Source organism: Nasonia vitripennis, chromosome 1 (assembly GCF_009193385.2).
Source record: "Nasonia vitripennis strain AsymCx chromosome 1, Nvit_psr_1.1, whole genome shotgun sequence".
Lineage (NCBI taxonomy): Eukaryota > Metazoa > Arthropoda > Insecta > Hymenoptera > Pteromalidae > Nasonia > Nasonia vitripennis.
In genome coordinates, this window is record NC_045757.1 from 12325190 (window position 1) to 12350817 (window position 25628).

The following is a 25628-nucleotide window of genomic DNA, read 5'->3' on the forward strand; positions in this document are numbered from 1 at the left end:
TAGATTACCGCTCTCTCCCGTTCTATTTGTTTATGCCCGACTGTGTGCGTTCGATGGGAACTTTGTTTTCCGAATCGTCGCAATTATATACGGAAAAGAAGTTCGTACTTCTGCACTGCTCGATGTTTCACCGAGTATAAACTTCTTGATTCTTGCCTGTAAGTGAAGTCAACTCAAAATTCGTTTAACTTTCACTTGGCGGTAGTTTCGAAATTTTTCGTAACTTTTTCCAAAGAAGTTCATCGAATAAGTCTCTTCACGGCAACAAAGATAAAGCGTAGAGAATTCCTCGATCCATCCTTGAAAAAGAATCATAGACCGCGTCATTAAATTCGAACTCATCTCAACACACTTTGTGCGCCCCGGCCATTAATATCCCAGCCGCTCGACTTCTGCCTCGCCCAGAGATAACCGCGTGTGCGCAGCCGCACCAAAGCCGCGAATCAAAGCAACTGCTTCCGCGAATAAAGCGCCTCTATACCCACACATACACACGCTCGCGCGCTTATTCTCCGGGAAAAATGTCTCTTTCACTATACGACCTTTCCCCTCTCCTCTCGAACAAAGGAGTGTATTCCGGGCCGAGCGCGCGGAAGAGATAAGCATCGGGGAATATCAGCAGCGCAGTCGTCTTCGCGACGGTTCAGCTCTTGTGCGGCTCTCGCATTCTGTCTTCCCCCTTTTTACTGCACCTTTTCTCGCTCTCACACACACACGCACACTGCTGAGTTCTCTTCTCATAATAAACCGCGCGCTGCCATTTTTCCGCGCCCGCGAGCTCGTCTTTTTTCTCGCGCCCGTTTTCATTATACGCGCACCGCCGAAGCTACGAAGGAGAGACTCGGCTTTCACGCCCGAGCTGACGCCGGCGAATGTGTGGATATTTGAAAATTATCATCAGTTGATGCAGGAGATCTTAAGAATAACAGCCTTATTTGCCTGCTCGGTACACGCGTCCCACGCGAGAAGCAGTTTTCCATCTCGGGACCCCATTCCGCGCGTCAACGCGAGATGCGCCGAGCGTAACGATGCCGACTCCCCCGAGCAATTAAAGTCGCCTCGCCATCCATCTGCAGCGCGGCAGCAGCTGTCCGTATATAGCCCAGGCTGACGGGCCACTTTGCGCTGCTGCGTCTTCTCTGCGTTTTTTACTCTCCCTCTCTCTGCTCATTCCAACTAGCGCGCACTTGTTACTCGCTGCAATTTGCGAGTCGACTTTTCCGCCAAGGAGATATTCAGCTCTCGCGATGAATTTCGCGCGAGCATTGTCGAGAGGTCGAACGTTGTTTCGGCGAGTATAACTGCGCTTTCATGAACGCGCGCGCGCGCGCGCGCGCTTGTTTTCGTACTTTTTTATTGGCCGGGGTGTCCGGGCAGTAAAAAATCGCCGTAAAAACTTTACTGCCCGCGCCGCACAGTAAAAACTTTAGCGAGAATTAGAATTTCCCGACTTCTCGGTTCATTCCCTTTCGCCGCGCGCGTGTGTATCTCTGTGTGTTTGAATTAATCGCGTCTTCGAAATCGTCGACAGCGGTGCCGACGAATCGATGACGAAAAGTTGTATACTCTTTATCGCTCGTCGTCGCTTAATTCATTAAGCGCAGCGGCTCCATCTGCGACTGACAACGCCAGGCTCGTAACCCACAAACTTTGCATGCGGCTGCGGTGAAATTCTATTCGTAGCCTGACCGGGAATCTCATTTAAAAATTATGCTTGCCAGGGTATAAGTATGAGCTGGCACGGCGCGACGCGGCCTGTTTTGAGGGATTACGCCGTCTATTTCAGAGCTCTGCGCTCGCGCGACTCGCATAATAAATTATCAAAACTGACGGGGAAATCAATATAGAGCACTGCAAAGTGTAATCCACTTACGGACCGGTGTAGGGCTGATATTTTCCCGCGGCTATTGATAGCGATAGCGCTTTGTGGATGCGTTTTTTGTTGCCCGGTTCGCGTGCTGCCTCGCCGACGCGCTCTGTGTGTAAATAGGACTGTTGTTGTTCCTGGGGCTGGGAAGAGATTCTTCATTTTGTTTTTCGGAGCTAGCTGTGTGATTTATGGTTTTGCGGCTGGCGGCTTGTCGATTTGATTTAGGGTTCATTAATGCGTCCGTTATCAATCACTGCATGCGACGGTGCGATAATTTTTCAAAACTATCGGTATAATGACTAACGTACAGAAAGTCGACGGTGTTTCGCGATAAATTTAGTAGAAAACTTTAACCGTTCCAGGAATCGGAGATCACCGAACGATTCATCAAAGGCTTCGATGCATCAAAAGCGTCCTCGCACATCTCTGCTAATTGAAAATCCCCACTGAAAAACCAAACTCTGGTTAATCCTCTAAAAACAGTGCACTGCAGTCGATTCAATATACCCCCGTATAATCCGCGACTGAAACATTCAATAAAAGAAACGTCCGCCACACAAAGGCAGAAAAGCGCAAAAATTCCCGTCATAAACTTCGCGCACCGCAAAAACCCCAACTACAAACACGAATTCGTGGTCGAAATTCCCGCGCGAAAGCAATTCCGCTCGGGCATTATTCCGTTCACGCACTCGCTCGCTCTCTCTCTCTCTCTCTCTCTCTCTCTCTCTCTCTCTCTCTCTCTCTCTCTCTCTCTCTCTCGGACTATATGTGCGTCTACGTATAGGCACAAAAAAGCGCTGTATACAGCGAGTATAATACGTGAGCGCATCGCGCTAACGATAGCGGCGATACACGTAAGGGAGGGAAGAAATTCAACTGGGTATTCGTCCCTCGAACTGATGTGCAGCTGTAAAAAGGAAAGATCGATGGGGTGTTTCCGCTGTTAAACATTAACATCGACCCAGTGTGTATAAGACGCGTTAAAGTTCATGCTCGCATCTCTTTGAGAGGAAAAAACAAGCTTTAGTAAACCGCAATTCACTGAACCCCCCATTCACCTGGTCTCCGCTCGCCGCTAATTTTCCCGCAGCCGCATTTAGCACCCGTCCCCCAGTTCTATTACGCAACTCCAACTCCTCCGTCAAAAAGCTCGCTGCCGAAATTTCTAAAGCCCCTCTCCGGCGCACTAAACTCGCCTGCAGCCAATTTTCCAAGGGCTGGAGTCCGCGCTCGGCGGTATTATATTTTTAAATCAGCGGCCATGATAAATACCCGTGGCATTTACATAAACGCGCGCGGCAGGCCTGTAAGTGTGCGCATATATATGGCTGCGCGCGCTACACGAGTAGGGTGGGTTTTCATCTTCCACTTTCCCTCGACTCTTCCTCCCTTTCGTCGCGCGAGTAGAGCGCTGGAAAAATTCGAGTGCAGGCCGCTGAAAAAAATATGTTAATGCGCCAGAGGACTCGCAATGCGCTGGCAAGCTCGCGTATTGAAATCCCGTTTGGCGATTAGAGAGCGTCGAAAGGATCGGAGCTTTTAAAATTTGGCTTATACGATTTTTGCTCCGCTTTCCTGTGCAGATATAATACGGCAGATAAGTGAATTTCCGCGCAATGTTCCTCCCATTTTCTCGTAAACGCGCGCGTGAGCCGGACTATATAATACCAATGCGACAATCGCTTATCGTGTCGCGCTGCACCTAATTCAATAACAATTCAATGCAGTACCCCGATCACGTCGACACCTGCTCTCTCTTTCTCTCTCTCTCTCTCCACCCCTTTCCAATATAATCCCCCTCGTGTGTACACCCCTCTTTTCCTCCGAATCCTCTTTCATTCCGTTCGCTGCAGCCTGAGCCTTCTCCTTCGCTCCTCGCTGTTCGCGCATACACGCGAACGCGTTCTCTCGATTATGATAGTGATTTGCGGGGCAAAACTGGACCGGCTGGCTTTCCACATTGCAAACACATTCGCCAGAGATAACCACAGGCATGGACTACTGCAGCATTCCTGTCTCGGTTTTGCTCGCTTTTACAGGTGAAATAGTCGCGCGAAAAAGGGGCGTATTATACGGTATGATTTTTGGATTTTTCACGGGCGCGTGCTATGCGAAAATTCGATCTTTACATCGCGCTCGCTAATCCGACTGCGAAGCGCATGTATCCGGGCCGCGAATATCCACGAATTCGGGCGCAAAAAACGGAAACGCGGCTAGACTACTGCTAATTAGGCAGACGAGCGAAAATCGCGGCAAATCGGTTTAGCGCTTGTTTATTCTTTCATACGCAGGCGCGTTCGCAGATTAATCTCCCCGGCTTTTCTTTTGTCCGCCGCCCGGCCGGAGGCGCTGCAGCGCGCAGTCTTTCCGAAAGAGGATTAACCCAAGTGTAGTTGCGGGTCCATGGACGATGCGAGAATTAGCGGGAGAATAACGAATGGCGGGCTTTGCGCGCGCGCATATTTTTCTTATTTATTTATCTCCTCGATGTCGGGTTTGCCGTTTTTTCCCGCCCCAAGGTTTTTCCGCATGCGACTATAGAAATAATTGTATGCGCAGAGAGTTGGAGTATCATCGACAAATGATCGCTCGAAGCTTTCGCCGCGCCGAACTATTTTATCAAGCCGGCGGTAGAATTTTATCCTCATCCCCCTGGTCGATCCGCGGAGAGAGAGAGAGAGAGAGAGAGAGAGAGAGAGAGAGAGAGAGAGAGAAAGAGAGCGGAGCTTAGGAGGAATAATAATGTGATCTACGAGTACGGAGTAGCGGCAGCGGCCGTAAGTGGGATTATTACGCGATGTAAAATAAAATATCGGCCGGCGGCGTCCAGCGTCCTCTCTGCACTCTTGTCCCCTCATAAAATCGCGCTCTTTCTGCCTCGAATATATAGAAATCACGTCTAGTCGACGTCTTCTGCGAGAAAGCTCTCATAAGTTAATAACGAAACATCGAGAGCTATAACTTTGGCGCTTCCTCGGGAATCTTACCCGCACAGCTTTTGGTGCATCGGTCGTTTTTTGGATTCTGATGGTAACATCGAGCGAAGAATTTTTTTTTTGATAACAATCAAACTTTTTACCGCGGCGATTTTCCACGGCGCGAAAGTAACGTAATGAGCTTACACAAAGTTTATTGCGAAGGACCATTACAGCGCGGGAAATTTAAAAACTCCGCCGATAATCCTATTAGGCCGTAAGACTTCGAAAATCCGGGATTGAATTTTCCATAGCGGTGGTCGGTCTCGTGAACTCTCCGAAAATCAAAAATTCAAAAGTCCGCGACTAATTCGCCCTTGTCGGGCGATAATGAGTCTGCTGGGAAGTTTCCAGACCCCTCTGCCGAAAATTCGGGCAATTAATTTTTGAGTTTCCGCTTGGAAAAATTCCGTCCCGGCGTCCAACTCGTTGCAACAAAGCCCGCGCGTGTGTCTAGATTGGTGTGTCGAAAGTTTCGCGAGCGCGGTCAGAGGGAATTTCGTTTGCCACGCATAGCCGTGAATTTTACGTTGAGCCTCGATGGAGCGGAACTTGGCCGTCGCGTAGATCTAGCCCGACGAGTTATAAGCTAATAAAGAGGCCTGCGATCGATAACAGTTTTTAAGAGGCAAACTTTTCGCGACGGGAATCCGGCTGGGACTGAATAATTTATCGTTTCGAATTTTCACTATACGTCGGCGTAATATCGTTTATGCTCGTTGTTTTGCGAATTTTCGAAAGATGAATGTACGCGATACAATGCAAATTATGCTCGCTGTTGTTTTCTCTGCGCATTCACGAAATTGTACGTGTATACGGCGTTTAAAAAGCCAACGTTTACACGTTCCTGTTTGATCGGGAGTTAATATAAATACCTGGAAATTCGGAAAACCCATACGAGAGCTCGTTAATTACTGAATAATTCGTGAATATCGCAAAAACAAGCTTGTCCGCGCGTATGGTGATTAATTTTACAGTTCGAAGCATAAAGGGAGCAGCGATGAGTGTAACCCGAGATATTTTTTAAATATCAAAATACCGCTCTGCGTACGAACGAACAAAATGTTGGTCCTGGAAATCGGACGAAAAACGTGTTTTCAATACATTTTAACAAAAAAATAGTAAAACTCGTAACTCTATACGACTCGCGAAAGGACCTTGGCAAATATTAATCTCGTCGATTTAAAACGAAATCCGATCGAAACAATAAGCCAAACTTCCCTCGAACATTTTTAATAATCCCTCGCCCTCGATAAGCGCACAACCGACGCTTTCCAATTAAGCCCGCGCAGCTCCTTCTTCGCGGCCAGAAGTGTACAGAAGTAAAAGGTGCCCATTTTTCATGCAACTTTCGGAGGAAAACAAGAGTCGCTGCGGCCAGCAGCAGCAGCAGCCGTCTGTAAATTTGAATTTCGGTCTGTCGAACGGACGACGCCCCGAAAAATAGACGTCGCTTAGGGGCGCGCGCGCGTAGTAGCATGTGGTGCGCAACGCGCTGAATTCCGAGCGATTTTTTTTCTTCGGCAATCTCCGGGGGAAAGGAGAGCGAGAGAACTCCGGAATGGAAATATTTTTTCCTCCCCCTCGGATTGACACTCGCGATTGAGTCTGAAGTTTCGTCAAGTGGAGGGGGGGACTATTTTTCTCGGACTTATTAATTTTCAAGGTTGCCCGATGGAAATTTCGCAAATCGCTTTTATTAGTTTCTCCGCGCCGCCGAGACGCTGGCGAGAGAGTAAAGTGGATCGCTTGATATCGCTGGGTCCGAGAATCTATTTGTACCATATCCAACAGAAATCTTCGCGGCATTCGGATGATTAAATTCTGTCATCGCCGAATATTTCCAATTCCATTCCATGCATACGACAATACCTTTCCTTTTTCTATTCAAATATACCGTCTAGACAATCGCGACCACAAATTAAGAGCTACGTGGCAAAAGTTCTTACTCCGAACGATAACGAACGCCGATTTCAAAACCAATACATGCGGTGGAATGGAATACTGCAATCGTCATCCAAAAAAGTGGAGAGCCCAGCACATCTCGAGTCCTGAGCAAACACGCTATACTGCGGCTGCGTCGGCACTTTTTCGCTTTGCGCGCTGTCTATTATGCACGCGGCTACGCGTGTATATGTATATAGATACACGCGCGTACAGCTAGAAAGCCGCAGCAGCGGTGCGGCTCGTCTGAACTTGCGCGCGCGCGATAACAAACCCACTCCCGCGGGACTTCCAACGTCGAGAAGCGACTCTCGCGTCGAAGAAGAAAACGTCTGCAGCTCTATATGAAGTGCATTCGCTTGTCTCGCTGGAAAGAAGATTGGAATCGGGGGAGGGGGAGTTTTTCGGCTTTGTCGGCAGTTTTATCTTCCAAGAGCCGCAGTTAAAGCCTCGGCATCGCGTACAAAAGAGTGCATTGTTTGAGATTGCTCTTCGATCGAGTCAATGGAAATGTGTATCTCGGCTCGTCTGACCTGCACGCACGGCGATTTTCCACTTAAGCCGCAGCGCTATCGTCGAAATCCCGCGCTCAGTCCGCCGCGGAGCAAAAAGGAACAGCCTCGCTGCAAATCGATACACTCGGGGAGAGAAAAGCAAGCCAGCTACATATTCCCAAAGGGCCAACCGACCAGCCAGTCAACCGGTGCTGCTGCTGCTGCTGCAGCAGCGGCAATCCCTCAACTTGTCACTTATCCAGCCTCGGTCCCGCTGCTTTTGCGAATTCGCCCACGGCGGAGCCGCAAATCCCGCGTCATCTTCCGCGCGCCGCTCGAGAATCTGTCGATGCTGTGTGCCGCTACCGCTGGGCTGGAGAGGGACTGCCGATCGACTCTGTCTCCTGCCGTAATTCACGTCCGCTGTCGAAGCCCCTACGCGTTTACCGCATATAATGAGGAGCAATGAAGAGACATGTTACAAACGGAGAGGAGACAGAGTCGAAAGCGAAAAAGTAGACGACGGGACTCGAAACTCGCGGACCCGAGAGCCAGAGGCCTGTGCTCTAACCACTGAGCTAACGTCTACGATGCATTCGGTCGTTATGCATCCTATTACGGCTCGGCGGACTCTTATCGCTGACTCGTCTTCGCTGCTCGCGTTGCAGACGTGTACGTCTGTGACAGACAATCAGGAGCTATTCTTCTTTATCAATAAATCTCCTTGCGAAACACGTCGAGCAAGTGGTCGAAAAGGCTAGTGGAAAAAAACCGAGTCTGATCGTCCGCGGCGTATAGGTATAGCCCCTCGCAAACCGCAGCCATGAGCGACGTGGCCGCGAGTCGCGTCGACTCCGTCGACTCTCGCTTCAGGTGCTCCGCCACCGACTGACACGTCTCGCGTATCGCGGCGGCCTGACTGTTCCCAAAATATGACCCACTGCGCCCCGAGCACACTGACAGCCCGATAATCGAATTCCCCCAGATTACGGATCTCGGTTTCTGTGTATTCTATTTCCGTCGGTCTTCCTGACTTCGGACAGTTCAGGGCTTTGATTGATTTGGCGTTATTTATAGGAGCGGCTCTTTTGGCTTAGGGAATTTTCACGCTGCGAGGTGATGGATTCAAGCCGACAGTCTTCCGTTCGATGCGAACAGCGTTGAGCCACTCTTGTTTCTGTCTTGCTCAGATGATGTGTATTTGGCTCGTGCACTACCCTGAAAATATTTACGTTATAGGGGATAAACCCTGATAAAAAATATCAGACGAAACGTCGCTCGTTCTTCAAAAAACTCCTTCGATAACAAAAAACAAGTGCCGGAATTCCGTCGTCCATCTCTCCACGCATGCACAACTATGGCCGCGCAGACGCATCCGCAGCAGTGCAGCACGAATTTGATCAAAAGAGCCGAGAAATTGCAGTGCACACAGCGGAGCCCGTGGATTGATAGATGGGCTATAGCCGGGCGCGAAGTAACATCGATGACCCGGATTTTCGAGGCGAAAGACAGCATGCTATGTAAGTATAACATGCGCAGCGGAAGTGTGAGGCAGAAGGAGATGAAAAGCCGCGACGGCGAGATTCGTAATTGACTTCGATTAATTTGCCACTGGCGCCAATTTCGAAGTTTTTGCCGCGAGTCTTCGATAATATTTCACGAATGTGATTCATTTCGCCGATAGGGAGAGCTGGAGATGCGGTTGCTGCACTGCTGTTTGGAGATTGATTTGTCGAAGGACTGATACTCGGTTTGATTGTCCAGCCCAGATAGGGATCGATTGCTCCATCGGGTGTATTGTGATTAATTCTAGATGCATAACTGTTTGCAATAAAAAGAGTCAAGTCCATTTCCAAGCTCCTGTGCGACACACCGCAACTCAAAGCGTCAAAAGCACAAAAGCTCGCAAAACGCCGCGTACAACCCATAAGTATAAAAGACAAAGTGACATCTCGGAGCTAAAGCACTCCGGACGTCCCAGCGCAGTCCGGGCTGAAAAATCGTCGTCGGCAATCCCCCATCGGCAATTCTGCTACAGAACTCACCTCGCTTCTCTCTCTCTCTCTCTCTCGCTCTCGGCCGTCTGCCAAAGAGGTCCTTCCGACGACGAAAAAATCTCGATAAATCGCATTGTCGCTTCGTTTATCGGATCGACCGAGACAGAAAGAGAGAGGCAGAGAAAGAGAGGCGATCGGAACTTCCGGAGATGTAGGAGACGGTAAAAAGAAGAGAGAGAGAGGCGAGACCGAGAGGCAGGTGCCGGAGAAAATGTGCCCTGCCACTTCTCTCCCTCTCTCTCTCTCTCTCCCTCGATGGTTATATCGTTAGAGATATACGTGAGGCGGAATCGGTCCAGTAGTTTCGGAGAGAGGACCTCTCGTCCCTCTTTCTCTCTTTCGTTGGCCTGTACGCCCGGTGTATACGACTGCGCCAACGCGTTCTAACGGAAGATTGGGCTGTCCAAGATGATATTCAAACGACAACGTTTACCTGAAAACGCGATTCTCAATCTTTGGCTCTAAATACCGAGCAAACGCAAGTAAACGCGGCTCCGGAAAATCAACAGAAAACGAAAATTTCCAACCATCAGCAGCAGCAGCAGCTAGATCACGGTGTACACAGCAATTCCTGCGCACTCGTCCATCTCCATCCCCCTCCGTTATTCCCTTCTTCCTCGTCTTTCTCCTCTGGTCCCAGAACCAGCGCTGCATCAGCCGCTGCGCTGCAGCGTTTCCCCGAGAAATTTGCAAACAAATTGCCAATCCCCGCGAAGAGTCGGATATTCGAGAAGCAAGAGCGAGCGAGAAATAGAGAGCGTAACCTCGTACATACACGATGCAAAGGCTTTTTCGATCCGACAGCGTTGCGGAAAAAGTTGCGCGCACTTGTCGCGGATTTTCGAAGACTCGCGCTAGTTTTTCAGAATGAATTTGTATTTTTTAAGCTCTTGGCATTTGAAATGGTGATTAAATTGCTAGCTTACAATTTGCGGCTAAATGCGTGCGCAGCTCGGGGAGAGATATATTATTTAACGGGACGACGGGCGCTAACTTGAAAGAAGTTTATGCGCGCGCAAATATAGAGGTTGAAAGTTTTGAATTTCCATTTCGAGCTCGAGGCGCGCGCGCGCCGACGTTTTAATGCGATGCGTTCATTTTTCAACGCCGCGCGAGAGCTTAAGAGCTCGAATCGCTTTAAGAAAATTCGTTGAATCAAAGTGTATGAAACGCGAAACTTTTCGGAAAAAAAAGTCAACCCTCGTAGCTGCTACCGAGACGATTTTTTTTTCCTCGTGGAGTAAAAAGCACAAAAGCTCGGTCCCGAACGTGTCAGACCGCTTGCTTTTAATTCTCCCCGGCAATATCCGCAGGAGAGGAAGAAAAAGTCAAAGAAAGCTCGCGTCCGCCAGACGCAAGAAAGAAACGTCGCGAGGCGACCCTTTAAGTACACGTTAGCCGCACGACGATGAAAGCCTTCGGCGGAATAAAAGCCGCCGCCGTCGCCGCGCGTGTATCTGCTGACGCGACTGTATACCTGCGCATCCCGCGGATTTTCGAGTAGACGAGGGTCGTTCTCTTTCTCGGATCGTTTATTGCTTTGTCTCCTATTGTTTATCTATCCGTATTATTATTATTATTATATATGTATGGTATTCGCGTCGAGAGCAAAAATTACTGAGAAACGCAGCTCGTCCCTCGCGAAAATTCATGCGCAGCTACTATTTGCACAATCGACGCTCACCCGCACAAAACGCGCCATCGTGAAAGAAGCGCAGCAACGCGCGTGTTGGAAGAGTCGGCAGAAAGCGGAGTCGTGGCTTTGAAAGAAGCGCTCTCTCTCTCTTCCTCTTTTCGCACACACGTGCGCGCAGTGAAAGAACGAAAGAAGCTCGAAGAAGGGCGAAGAAAAAAGAATCCGGGAGGCGAGACACTTTTGTAAAGACGCGCACACACTCACACACACAGGCTTTCCGTCTGTCTTGCTGCGAGTACAGCGTCGGTTTCTATGCGGAAATGAATTCGGCAAAGAGCAGACGCCGCCGCTGCTTCCAGAAGCATTTCATTAACGAGCGAGTCGTCTCTTTAATAAGGCTGCGGCAACTGGTTCTGCATCTGTTTGCGCGCGCCAACCCGGCGTTTAATTTTTTTCCCCCTTTCTGGATACAGCCGCGTTTATTTTAGCGATGCGAGGTCCGCGCGCAATTTCATGGAAATCATCAGCCGCGATTAAGCTGCGCCGTGGACATAACGATGTTGTCGTTGTGTACGCGCGACTGCAGGCGTGGCAAACAAACGGTCGAATAAGTAAATTCGCTGCAATGCGCGAGCGAGTGACCCACTTCCGCGTCAATGTCAATTAGGCTCGTGCTTTTGGGCGAGAGGGAATTGGGGAGAACTGGCAAGAATTGATGGGAGCTGCGCTGCAGTGGAGCTCGAACGAATCAATGGAGAGATGCGGCTGCGGGTACTTTTAGCCGGAATCGGAGTGGAGGCTTTGCTGAATTCTTAATGGGGGAGCTGCGAATAGTTTCGAGGTTGTGACGATGTATAGCTATCTTCGCAAAACTGATGAATCATCGCGAGGCGTCGATTTTATACTTTCTTCGAAACGTTTTCTTATTTCACGTGGAGGAAGAAACTTATAGCCAGCTGGCTAGAAATCCTCAAAAATAAACGATCCGAAACTTTGCTCAAAATCTTCTCTTAAAAACAAACCGACCAGTTAGCGCTGCTCTCGAAAGTTAAGTTCCTCCCTCTCGCTGTACGCCAAACCAACCGCAAATAATTCGGGCTCTCCATCCTCTTTCTCCGCTTCTCTCTCTCTCTCTCTCTCTCTCTCTCTCTCTCTCTCTCTCTCTATCTCTCTCTCTCTCTCTCTGTCTCTCTCTTATCAAACTTCAAAAAGCCCGGCGCACCACGCTAAATAACAATAAATTTCTCTTCGGAAACTTTGGCCCCAATCACGCACTTATTTCGTCCGAGAGCTGCGAGAGGGATTAAGCTCGCGCAGCAGTTATATACCTGTTTTCGCAGCCACTTTTTTCCTTCGCTCTCTTCTTAAATACTTTAATGCAGTTTATCCAGGACTGGCTGCGGAGGAGGAGTTTCAAGAGCGCAGCCACGCTTCGCTAGACCGCCTAATCGAAAGTCCTCTCCTGCCGAATGCCTGCAGGAGAGGAAGAAGCGAGAGCGGAGCCAAGCGACAGACTGACTCGGTCGCATCGGAGAAAAATGTCTCTGAACTTTTATTAGCGGCGGCGCTGGTTTATTTCGATTTCAATATCCGTCGCGGCGCGCGTGAAACTGAAAAATAATCCAGCGATCTCGCCGACTGATGCACTGCACTTGCTCTCCTTTTCAATTTTGCATCCGCGTACATTCACGAATGGAGTACGCGAGAAGTCGATTTATACGTTTTAGCAACAGTAGAACCGCTTGAAATATTCAACGCTGCCCGTGTCTGACCCAACTGCGTTCGTTCCACTTACACCCAGACCGAACGTGTTTCATTCCGTAATCATTTAGCCGACGCTTAAAACTTCGAATCTCCTCGCGTACAGACTCCTCGGAGACGGAAACTCGTCGGCAAGAGAAAAACTTTGCAGTATATAGCCGATCGTGAGAGAAACGTACAGCATCTCGCAGCGTGACGCGAGGTAATCGAAAAATTGCTCTCGTCAGGCTGGAAGGTCGTCGGGAGGAGTACGCGACGCGACTCGAAATCGGAATCGATTAGCCAAGGCACGAGTGGAAAATCGTAAAAGAGACGAGTGGATGCAGCAGCGCAGTAGACGAATTCCTCCGGCGCCAATAGCCACGGAAAGTGGGATAGCTTCCCTCGCTCGCATGGAAATCGACTCTTGGATCTTGTCGCTCGCGCCTATAATGCATCTCTCACTTTTCCACTCTGTGTGTACAGCACACTCCCACATGTACACCTATAGTGAGAGGGTGTACGTCGGCGAGCAGGAAAGAGAAGAAGTCACGTCTCGGCGGACGACTGGAACTACTTTGCCGCCGCGGCGTCGACTGTTTCACCTCTCCCTCTCTTGCTCGTCGGCTGCAGCGGGGAGAGAGAGAGGCGGCTTTTTGCGTTTTATCTTTCCTTTCTCCCGTAACGCCCGCGCTGCTTCGCTTTTCTTCTGCTTGCTCCTCTGACTTTCTCTCTCTCTCTCTCTCTCTCTCTCTCTCTCTTCCTCGGTTTCCGTTACTCGAAAGAGAGAGAGGCGTCCCTCCAACTCTCCGTTTTTTTCCGTTTTCGAATTCTAATTTGCTTGGCGCTGCGCCGTGGGAATAGCCTCGCTTCTCTGATTTCCAGCGCGAGCGACGCCTGCGTCTTCATCCGACTACTCTCTTGACTACTCGAAGCCCGGAAAAATGTATGCCTGATGTACAATTAACTCGATCGACTTCGTTCCTTAGCGGCAAACAACGAGAAAAAAGCTAAAACGAAAAAAAATTGCCCAACAAAGAGAGGATAAAATTCTCACCCTTCTCCCGCCGAGCAGAGCGAAAGTTTCGCGCTCCCCTTTCTTCCTCCAACAATGGTAAACTCATTAGGCGTCGGGTCTACGTAGCCCTACAGCACCCCGTCCACGATCAAAATCAAAGCCAGGGCGCGCAGTCGCGTCTTTATGACAGTGCCGAGAGAGCCGCCGAGATACCTATTCCCTATACACTCTGCAGCGTAAGAGAGAGAGAGAGAGAGAGAGAGAGAGAGAGAGAGAGAGAGAGGAGGGGGGCTGCGGAGGTAAGGGAGGCGTATCGCTAAAGAGATTAGCTTATCGGCGACGCTAAGAAGCTCCTCGGCTGGCTGCGCTGCTTCCGGGCGTACAGTTCGTTATGTCGTTAAACGCGTCGGGGCCAGGTCTAACTTGAATTATTTAAGTCGAGAGCTGCTACGTTCTCCCTCCCCCCTCTCTCTCTTCCGCGATGCTTTAATCCAGCGTAGGCTGAGCTTGTAGATTGGCGGAGGTCATTCTCGTTCTCTTACTCCCCGTTGATGGGATTACTTCGAGGGCTAGTTTTTCATTCATCTTGGACTATATCAGGCACGCGCGTACGCCGATAGGCCTCCGAGGAAATTCGTCGAAGCCGCCGATGTCACGTCGCATTGGCGAGTCGACAAAACAATAGCAGTGGATCCAATAAAAATCCACCTTCGCACGTATATAATCCACAGAGCGAGCGCTTTCCACCTACTCACTGATCCCGAGGAATAAAGAAAAAGCCCGAGCGATCAGTCCGAGAGCCAATCGAGCCTCGGACAAATTGTTCGCTCTCGTGACACGTCGCACACGCACACACGTCAGGAATCCCGCCATCTATTATCCCCCCGAAAGAACTTTCCTTCCATTGTGGGCGAGGGTTCGATGACGCCTGATTGACGTGATCCCGGGCACGTCGCTCGGGCTCCGCCGCCTAATAACGCGGTTGAGCCTCGGCGCTCTGTCTTTCCTTTTGTCGCGAGCCGTATGTGTATAGCTTTATTTCACTCTCGATCGTACGTGGGACTGACACCCGAGAGCTATATCGAGGCCCTTGTTATCGACTCGACTGACTGGAATTGGCGGCTTGATAAACTACTCTGCTTTTAATGATCCCCTGTGCGATTGATGCGTGCACGTCGCGGCGGCGGTGTTACTCGCTAATTGCTACGACGAGCGACACTACACTTCTCGAAAGTACAAAGTTGAACAAATTGATACCAAAAAGTTCAAGAGTCGTGCAGAGGGGGAAATATGCATCCCCCCTCGCACGCGAGGAGGAGAAAAATGCTTCGAACGACTCGACTCGCGTCTTCGTCAATTTATCTCCGAGGCATTGCCTTGGAAATGGACCGCGAGCTCCAGTCGAGCAACCCGCTGCTCCGCATATCCGTTTGAATTTCATACATCGGCATCGACGAAGAAGAGAGAGAGACAGAGAGAGAGACACGCCGCCAAAGCAGAGACACAATTTCCGGATCGCGGGGGGAAAAACGCGCGCGCACTTTTACGGTGCATCGAGTCTCCAGGCATTCGTGACACACGACACTACCTTTGGTCCGGAAGACGAGGCGCGGACCAAACGGAAAGACCGCGAGTCGCGCACAAAGACCGAGACACGGCTTGCGGCATCAGCTGAGGGGAGATTGATCGACGTCGAATTCTGATGTTTTTTTTGTTATCGGTTGGATAATTTTATTCGAAAAGTCAGTCTAAGACGCCGCGAAAGCTCAAAGTCAGCGAGGGAATAGCTGCATTCGAGGTAAACTGCACTGCTCTCGGCGTCGACGACGGGCCAAAGCAAGATGAAGCTGGGAACAAGAGACACGTGGCACAGAGAAGCTCTCGCGCTAGTCTAGTAGAGAAGAACCTTAAAAGGAGGGAGTGCAAAAACGAGGAGCGCAGCGACTCAGCTCGCTCGAGAGGGCGGTAAAAGGGATCGCGCAGAATCCGAAGGAGAGCTGTAGAGCTATATACCTGGACGTCTTTGAACTTGACACGGGTCAGATGACCTGACTCTCTCTCTCTCTCTCTCTCTCTCTCTTACTCGCGCATATCTCCCTCAGCTCGCGGCAACGGTTATCTTCTCTCGTCGCCCGAGCTTTTAAGGAGGACGATGAGCTCGAGTAGCGCCGCCGCTTCCTCTTGCTTCCTCTTTTATTTTACTTCGGATAAACGACGATGCTGCAGGCTAGCTACACTTTTATTTCAACGCTCTCGCCGTCGACGTCAAGCGGCGTTCATCGGTTTTTAGGCCGGTATAGATACCGCGCGATGGGACACCAGATCTCGGGGCTGGCCTTATCCGGCGTTTTCTACTCGAACGAATTTCCAGCGCTTTTATATATATTCCTGCGAGAGTGTAACTCAGCTACTGCCGACCGAAATTCGAAAATAATTTAGTGCGCACAGTTGCCCAGAAGCGAAGCTGGGTAATACTTGCGAATTAATTAAAACCCGTTACTCTCAACCGCGGCTAAAACGGTACAGGTGTTTACCGATGCAAGCGCAGACACGCCGGCAAAACGCTTTTTACGTGGCGTATAACTCTTGGCGCGCGCGCGCGGGAGGAAACTCTGTAAGCGAGTTCTCTTGTGTGCAGGGAGTCGATATGTTAGGTCGAGACGCGGTTGGAAGGAGTGTATAGGAGTGTATGTGCGCGGGGTTATTATATTCACTCTTACCTGTAGGCATGGCAGAAGTTTTGCGGTGTGCTCTTTCGCGCGTGTGTGTGTGCTGCATGCTTGCAAGCTTCGTGTGCTTCCTGCTCCGCTGCGGGAACCTTATGCATTTCTATAGACTGCTTCGAGTGCGCGAAAGGTTTCAATTGATTGGCTGGTAATTTGATCATTTTCAAAAGCATTATATGGACTACCTGTATCAAGTGGCTTATTTATTACACTGTAATTGAGAAAGGAAATTTTTCAAAAATTCAATTTGGAAACGAAATTGCAAGATAAAATTCGCGCGATAAAAGCCCAAACCAATCCCGATACATCAAATCGAAACCCGCACGCATGCACTCGGCCCATATACGGCGCTCCGTGCATCGCGTGTCGACTCGCGCGTAATTCACCTTACCCTTTCGCGCGTCAGTCTTTCGGAGCAGCGGATCGCTGCGAATTATCGCCCTCTCGGCTGTGAAAATCCACGCCTCGCCGGATCCAGGGAAATTGAAAACTGTAACGCGCTGACTCTGGCCTCTCACGAGAGAGAGAGAGAGAGAGAGAGAGAGAGAGAGAGAGAGAGAGAGAGAGAGAGAGAGAGAGAAATGTAAGCTCGAGCCTCTAGATCTATATATGCGCGAAGGAAATTTGGCTCCTTCCGTTCGCGTCTACACATATAGACGACGCCTGTACGAGGACTTTTTAAGAGTGTATACGCGTATACGCGAAAAGATTGTATTTGTTCGTTATAATTCATTTCTGAGGATGAGCTTTCCTCGTATAGTAGAATTCCATAAGGGAGAATAATTTACTCTTGCACGACGAGGCGAAAAAAAGCCAGCTCCAAACTTCCATTCCGCGTAATTATCAGGAAGCCTCATAGCGAAACTCGCTCGTCATCCCACGGCCGTGCGCGCGCGGGGGAGGAAAAGAAAGGGGCAGGAAGAAAGAAAGTCGATCGAGCCGAAGGAAAAAAAGCGGTGCGGCTCTTTCATCGAGCGCCGCCTCCTACAATTTTTCTTCCCATACAGCGTCCGCCGCCACCGCGTGCCACTTGTAGAATCGAATAATGATAAACGACTCATCTCCGGCGCTCGATAACCGAATCACTTTGCGTCCGTGTATAACGCGAACTTTCGGCTGAGAGAGAGAGAGAGGGAGAGAGAGAGAGAGACGGCAAAGGGATTATCGGCGGTAAATCAGAGCAGCCGTGGAAGAAAAAAGTCGCGAGAGAGAGAGGGCCAAGATTGACGAGCGTTAAAAGTGTATTCGAGCGCAGGCGCGTTTTTCGGAGCTAGCCTCTAATCAATTCAAAAAGCCGTGCAGCCTGTATACGGAACGCGCGCGCGCGCACCGGTGGCGTGGCAAAAAGCGAGTTTTTTCCCCGAATCACCCTGCACGAGCGGGAGATCGGCGATAAGTGGCGCAGGAAAACGCGTGTCAATGAGCCACCGCCGGCGGGGGAATAATTATCTTAACGAAAATTAATGGAGAAAAGCTCGACGAGAGAGATAAGTCTCCTTCGCGAATTGATTTATCGGTGCGGCAAACTGCAAAGCCGACGTTTTAGAGAGAGAGAGAGAGAGAGAGAGAGAGAGAGAGAGAGAGAGAGAGCATAGGAAAAGGAGCCCCGTATCGAACGAATCAAAGAAAACTCAGCAAGCGTCGCTCGTCGTTGGGGGGGGGGGGTCAATAATACCCATACGCTCTTTCTTTCGTTCTCTCTCGAGAAAAGACGGCCGAAATCTCGGTGGCGGCACAACCCCTCTCTGCGCACGCGGAGAGAAAAAGGAAAGAGAAAGTCAGCATCGGAGCTACAGAGGGGCTGCGAGGAGACCTTGACAGCCCTCGAAGAGAGAAAGACTCCCGGAAATCGCCTAATGAGCCGGAAAAATCAAGTAGTCGAGAGGGGGTCCCCTTTGACGGCACGCACTCGTTCGCGTCTAATTAACCATAAAAATAACGAGATTTCTGCGGTCTACGCTCTCTTTCTCAGCGTCTCTCCTTTTCGCTTCGATCGATATTTTATACCTGAGGGTGACGAAGGGCTTACTTTGGTGCGCGCGACGAGAGCCAGTATGAGTTATGACGTGTTGTGTATTAAGGGAGGAGGTTCTTTCGCCGTTAAAATTGATATAACTCGCCCCAAGGAATGAAAAGTACAATCGGAAGTTTCTTGCCGAGACGACGAAAAGTTCAAAGAGGATTTTCTTCGTATTTATTATTATATAAAAACAACGGCGAAGCACGTCAGAAATAATTGGGTGCGCGCTCGATACAAGGTGCATTGACGAAGAGAAAACTTTTTTAACGACGAGCCATCGATCAACATCAAATAATAACCACTCTATTCTACGTGAATGGGCCTGAATTCCAGCAAACTCCCGAGTCTATACAGACTTTCTGGCGACAAACCACCCCTTCTCCTCCCCCCGCGGGGTGGCTAGGCTAAAATTGGGCGCTCGTCGTCTCGGAAGAAACGACGCGCGGCAACGAAAGAAAGCGCCGGGCTCGTTGGCGAACTTTCAAAGCTGAAAGCTCAGCCCGGGGGCGAGTCTCTTCCTCGGATTTGTCTCGTTATAGTTTGCATTGTGCGTCCTTCTCTCTCTCTCTTTTTCTCTCTCTCTCTCTCTCTCTCTCTCTCTCTCTCTCTCTCTCTCTCTCTCTCTCTCTCTCTATGTCTGCGTGCGCGTGATTCGCGACTCTTTCTCTTCCGCGCGTTGTTGCTCCCTCTTTTTCTCTTCTCTCTCGTGCGTGTATTGTATGGGGGAGACGCTATACGGCTATGGGAGGTTTTGTTTATTCTTCCGCAACCGGAGACTCGTCGAGTTTTCTTTTTTATCACTTCGGCGCTCCGCTGCGCGAGCGTTAAATTAGATTGGCAGCAGTTCTCTGAGCCAGCGTTTCTGATGATGAGAGGCAAGGATGCAAGGTATATCGATAACGTCGATTTTCAGCGAGCTAGAGAACAAAAATCGATCGTCGGAAAAAAAAGAGAGGAGAAAAACTACTCGCGTCACTTCAGACTCCTCAAACCGGCTACATTGTCTCCGGCTCTTCACATCCCGGCCGAATCGGCCGTACTTCAAGCAGCGGTATAGCGCCGCAGCTCGTTTCCTCCCATTGACGAGTGCACCTCCATTTTTCTCTCCCTCTCTCGCACCCCCCAGCCTTCATTTTCGATTCCCGCAGTTTCAGTTCTCACTCACTCCACCGACGAGAGAGAGAGAGAGAGAGAGAGAGAGAGAGAGAGAGAGAAATTCGCCTCGTCACGCTGCTAGCTGCCCCTGGGCGCGCCTAGATCCGCCTGATACGATAATTAGGTTCTTTCGACCGACCGAAAGGATTCGCTCGCCAGTTTTTAGGTGAAAGGATGAATGCCCGCGGCGGAGTCATTGTCGATTCGCCGGGATTCATCGGCTAAAGTTGTTTGTTGGACCGCCGCGCCGCTCGCTCTGCTGTAGGAAAGAGAGAGAGAGGGATGAACTTTTATGCGATAGGGAAGAGAGAAGTGCATTTATCTCGCGTTCTCTCGTGATTCCGTTGCCGTGGCGCTTTTTTGCTCCATTCGGGACTTTCTTTACAATACGCCTGAAAAAGTAGTGTGGGGGATGAGATTTTACGGCGAGCAATGGATACAGAGTCGAGCCGCGATTTTTCGAAATCGTCTCATTTCATAACGCGTTCGGAAAGGCAGTGATAAAGCTCGTAGCGGAGCCCTTTGAATTGCGCCGATCTTGTTTGAGTTCGGTAAAGATCCAACATTCGTCAAAGTAAATCTCAAAAACAGACCCTCTCGATATCCATTAGCTGTCCAAACATTTGCTTACAATGATTGATCAGCGGCTGCTGCTCCTCTTTCTGTCTCTCTCTCTCTCTCTCTCTCTCTCTCTCTCTCTCTCTCTCTCTCTCTCTCTCTCTCTCAGCGTTCTCCTAGGAAACTTAAATATTATCCTACTAATACGCCGACGTAGCAGCCCTTTCAGCTTTTCGAAACTCGACGACGATTGATTTCAGTCTTCAAAAGCACGAGTCGGTATCGTTAGACGCACCGATAATAACCCGGGTTCTTATCTTCTGCTTTCAGCGAGTTCTCCAGAGCCACGTCAGTGCCCGTACCTCGGGAAATTCACGGTGACCGGTGTGAACGGCGCCAGCCACGCCCAGCAAAAGAGCCCTGGCCGAAACAAGGGCTACAAGAGCGACAGGGTGAGACACGGCCAGGAGCGAAAGCTCGAGTTCGACGTGGAAAAACGCCGGGGTAACAATCAGTACCTCGTCCGCGATCAGCTGCAGCAGCAACAGCAGCAGCACAGGAGAGTTAGGTCCGAGGGAAACGCCAGGCTCCACAGCAGAGATCCCGAGGAGGAGGCCGAGGAGCAGCTGATGGAGGAGGAACTCTGGGCGAGGAGGAGCGGCAAGCCGAGGCTGAGAGAGGAGGCTCAGGCGTTTTTTAAGAGTGAGTTCATGGCCAAGCATGGCCTTTACTTTATTTTTCATTTCACTGCACTAACCATCAAGCACTAAACGTAACACTCGCAAACAGGTAAATTCCGCAAGAAGCGCCAGTCAAAACTGGAGGACTTCCAGCTGGACAAAGACGACTTGACGCACCAGGCGTCTCCGATCTGGACTCGTGACTCTCGCGAGGACGATTCGAATCTCGAGGAGATGTCGGACGCGGACTACTTTGGCGAGTACATCGACGAGGCTCCGGTCGAACCTCCGAAGAAGAAACGCGTCTATCCGACCTTCCTCACCTACTCGGACCTCGTGCGTCTGAAGCGCGAAATCGAGGAGGACGAGGACGACGTCGAGTCCGACGACGACTATGAGGTCTACGACGAGGAGGACGAGGAGGAGGCTCGCCGTCGCAGAAGACGACGAAAGAAGCGCGACGCGATGGAGGAGGACGAGCAACGGCCCAGATGCAACTCCGACATCACCACCCTGACCGTCGGCTGCTCCACTGCCGACCGGATGGAATTTCAAAGCGAATGCGTCGACGATGACGCCGTCACAGGTAGGGCCAGAGTTACACGGCTCTTTTGACGTCTTGGCTTGATATTCGAGACTCCGAGACTCGGGGGGGAAGGAATATATCTTTGACGAGAGATAGCCCAAAGGATTGCAATATCGGTTAATTATAGGGAAAGTTTCGGGGGGACGCTACGCGTTCGGTTACCCTCGGCTGGGACAAAGGAGGAGAAAGTACGCGCGCGCGAGAGTTTCGCCTTGATAATATTCCTTGATTGGAAATCAGTCGTAAATCCAGATATCTCTCTCTGCGCCGTAGAGTTTATGACGGCCATAGACTCCTGTAGAGTGCATCGTCCTTTTGTACGAGATATTCGTCAAACTTCTTTTTGCGTATTTTGTTACCGGGCTTGTTAAATAGATATTTACACTATCGAATCGGAGAATAAAATCAAGGCTAATTTTCCCTTTATCCGCTCGAATCTACTACAACAATATCATCTCGCCTCCGAAACTCCAAAATCCACGAAGGTCACGCGGCCGTCCTCCTCTTATTAAATCCCATCCGCCCCCGTACTAAACTCAGCCATGATCTACAGCAGCTCAGGCTAATCCTCTCTCTCTCGCGCGCGCGCACTCGCGCGGGCAATTACACAGGCCCTAAAGCGCCAATAATTGTGTAATACCCCTATCCTCCCCTCCCTCTCTGGAGCAATAAGATCCATCACAGCGGTGCGTATATGCCGTATATGTCTAACAATGTGCACTTTGGCTTTGTGTCCGGCAGCTTACTCGTGCCACGGGCGCTGGTTCGACGCGGAGGGCACGCAGTTCGTGATAGCGACGCCGCTGGCGACTCGTCGCGCTCAAGCAGCCTGGAGTGGACCCGATGGCTCAAGGGCCCAGCCGTACAGGAACAGTCGCAGGCTCTGCTTCATGTACAGGGAGAGCGGGGGCGTTGTCAGTCTGACCGCGAGTCCGGTCGCTTGCCAGAGAGGCGTGCCACCACCGCCGCCGCTTCTTGCCTTCAACGCTACCAGTATCGGTGAGTATATTCTCCAACTGATCGATTTTTAATCCGTACGATCGAGCGCCATTGAATTTTGCACTGGCACGAAAAATGTGACTGTTAAAAAATTAGTCGACCCAGAAACGAAATTATCACTTCTCCGAAGGAGTGTGTCTCTATAACCGTCTGTCAACTCTGTGTTCCAGGTCAGTGCATGGACGGCGCGAGCAGCCTCGGCAATCACTCGCTGCATCTGATCCTGTCGGTGCTGGTGCTCATCCTCGCCATGTTCAGGTGATTCTAAACGCAGCGAGATGTGTAACCCACAACGTACCTTCAGAGGTACGAATCCAGTAACGAAGGGCGACAAGTCGTCGTATACATGTATACATACTTGACGAGGAGGACGCGTGCGCAGGTGGTCCTACTTAGCCGCCGGTGGTTATGCGCGCGTTCGGCGGAATTCGATCTTTATTGTATATTTATTATTTTATCTGTTTTTTTGCTTCGTCGACGAAAAGTCATTTGAATACGTGACGCGATGCTACACCCGATCGAGAGCTGCGTTAATTGATAATTTGTGCATATGTGATTTTTATTGTTTGACCATGTCGTACATTTGTTTTACGGTTCTAAAGAGGAGTTTTAAAAAAAATTGGCGTCGAATTTCACCGGACGCGCCACTCTTCCACATATATAGGTTTTTGTACCGACGTAGCTTCTAGACAGTCTATAAAGTTAATTACTAATAGAGAACACACGGGCGCCTCCCAGCCTCGGAAATCCAAGAACAAATGCGACAGGAGAATAAATTGTGAAGAATCACGCGGGGATGAGAAGTTACGAGTTTTTATATATATATATATATATATATATATATATATATATATATATATATATATATATATATATATATATATATATATATATATATATATATATATATATATATATATATATATATATATATATATATATATAAGAGCTATAAGGACATAGGATTACAAATTTAACGAAGCTAAGGTTTGACGAAATATACGATATTATAAATAACTGTGGGTTAGACCATATCACGCACGCGACGAGGAGGCCGGATGATAATTTAACGTTTATTACGCTAGCGGGCGCTGAGAAAAAATGAAGAAAATAAAAAAAAGTAGAGCGAGTGTATGTGTGTGTGTGTGTGTGTGTGTGTGCAAGCGAGAGAAAGTAAAGGCGGGAACCTTGATTTATTATGTAAGCTTTAGGACGAAGGCGCGCGCGCGATGAGTTATGTCCTTAATCTGCGGCTGCGAGTTCTTGCTTTAGTGCGCGAGATTTTGTCTCTGTATGGCTGTATGCCTGTGCGCGCGAGAGAGAGAGAGAGAGAGAGAGAGAGAGAGAGAGAGAGAGAGAGCAAATACGTAGATAATCTCGAGAGTAAAGATATTAAGAAAGTGATCCAACGCAATACATTCGTAGGTACGACACGTAGCGTATAAGTTCGCCACCCGATCTTCTGCAGTAGACACTTTGAGGAGAAATTCAGAATCGATAACGCCTAGCAGCGGTATTCTCTTCGAAAGAGCGACGGGAAAAGGAGAGGAGAGAGAGAGAGAGAGAGAGAGAGAGAGAGAGAGAGAGAGAGAGAGAGAGAGAGAGAGAGAGGAGGTCCGAGTATAAAAAGGTAATTGTTTAAAACCGCGCGCGTTCGAGCTGCTTACGAATTCTCGATACCGCAAGGAGAAAGAGAGCGAATAAAACTTTGTAATGGAAATCGATCACAAAGCCGGCAGTTGTCTCGCTGCAACAAACGAACAAACGGTCGAGCAACAACCTTCTCTCTTTTCCGATGCAAAATCACCAATTGCTCGCTGCCTCTCCTATCTATCCCCCAACGAAAGTAATTCTCTTTCTCTCTTCCTGGCAGCTTTAAAGTGACTACCAGATTTCTTGCGACAGAGGGGATGAGGAGGCAAGAGAGCGCGATAGAGAGGAAGAGAGTGAGAGCGGGATTCCCTTTCATCTCCCCCGGACAATGGCGACGCGATATGTAAATTGCTGTAACTGTGATTAATTTAGGAGTCGGGATTTCCTTCTCTCTCACGCTCTTTCTCTCTGTCCCTCGGTGCACGGTCTGATCAGAGCGCGTCTTTATCTACTGAGCGCCGGGCCTTTTTCCTTCTTCTTCTTCACTCTCTCGCATTTAGCGAAGACGGAGAGAAAATTCAACTGCAGATCCACAATGGGATTCTTCTTCGAGAGCCTTTCTCTTGGTCTGTTTTTGTCCGCCTCTCTCCCTTCCTCTTGCTCCCTCTCTCTCATTCTGCTGCGTATAAAGCCAGGAGGCGGTGTTGAGCTTCATAAATTACTTTCGGATTGCCGTTCTTTCGACTGCTTATACGTAATTCTTACCTTTTATTTGCTCTGCTGTCTGAAGTTAATCTCTGTATGTGTGTCCGAGTCTTTGGATTAGCGAAAAAACAAAGAATGCCGTACGTGGCGATTTGCGAGGCTTGACGAAGCAACGAAGCGTTACGTGTCAAATACCTACGACATCGACGAAGAAATTATATGTACTCTTTTTTTTACTTGGCTTCGCAACTCGAAAGGAAGCAATAAGCAATAAAACCGAAAAAGAGAGAGGGGGAGCCAACATGGTGATGTGTATCTAACGAAGCGTTTTTTGTACATTGTTAAGTCGGTTAACCATATGTATGTATCGAAGAGCTATTATATTTACTCTGACGTGTATGATTATGTATCTGCAGTTGCGGCTGAGAAAAATGTCTCGGTGATTATTGTATAATTAGCGCAGAGTCTGTATTGTATTATTGACATTGTACTGTACAATTATGAGTATCTTTGTAATAACTGATAAGCATGCGCGTGTAGATTTCACGAACTACTTCGTTCTGCGCGACGAGAGAGGCATATAGTGTGTTAAATTATAGTGAAAACCGATTGAGTACATAGTCCTGGGACGCCGAGACTCGCTCCGCAGATCATCGTTCGATGATCCACGAAACGATTCTCGGGACGAATCTTGTAAAGTCGTCGGAAAATTTTTTATCCATAGGAAACAAAACGGCATGACGTAGATACTTGAGAAAAGCAAATACATTGCTATTTTGACACTCGCACACTGCGACACGAAGCAATCGCTATAATATATAAAAATTAAAAATTATATGATACACTACACTCGCCCCTGATTACGAGGCCAA

General features: G+C 49.4%; 1 protein-coding gene across 3 annotated transcripts in view; it reads left to right on the plus strand.

Moving 5' to 3' along the window:
• LOC100114326 overlaps positions 1-23283 on the plus strand; it is a 246066-nt gene extending 222783 nt beyond the window's left edge. For all 3 annotated transcript variants that reach the window (XM_031929427.2, XM_031929430.1, XM_016986422.2), the window contains 4 exons: positions 20524-20895; positions 20983-21459; positions 22201-22458; positions 22629-23283. In XM_031929427.2, coding sequence (XP_031785287.1) covers positions 20524-20895; positions 20983-21459; positions 22201-22458; positions 22629-22720 — 1199 coding nt within the window. In that variant the 3' untranslated portion in view covers positions 22721-23283. The remainder of the gene's footprint in view (positions 1-20523; positions 20896-20982; positions 21460-22200; positions 22459-22628) is intronic.
• The last annotated feature ends 2345 nt before the right edge of the window (positions 23284-25628 follow it).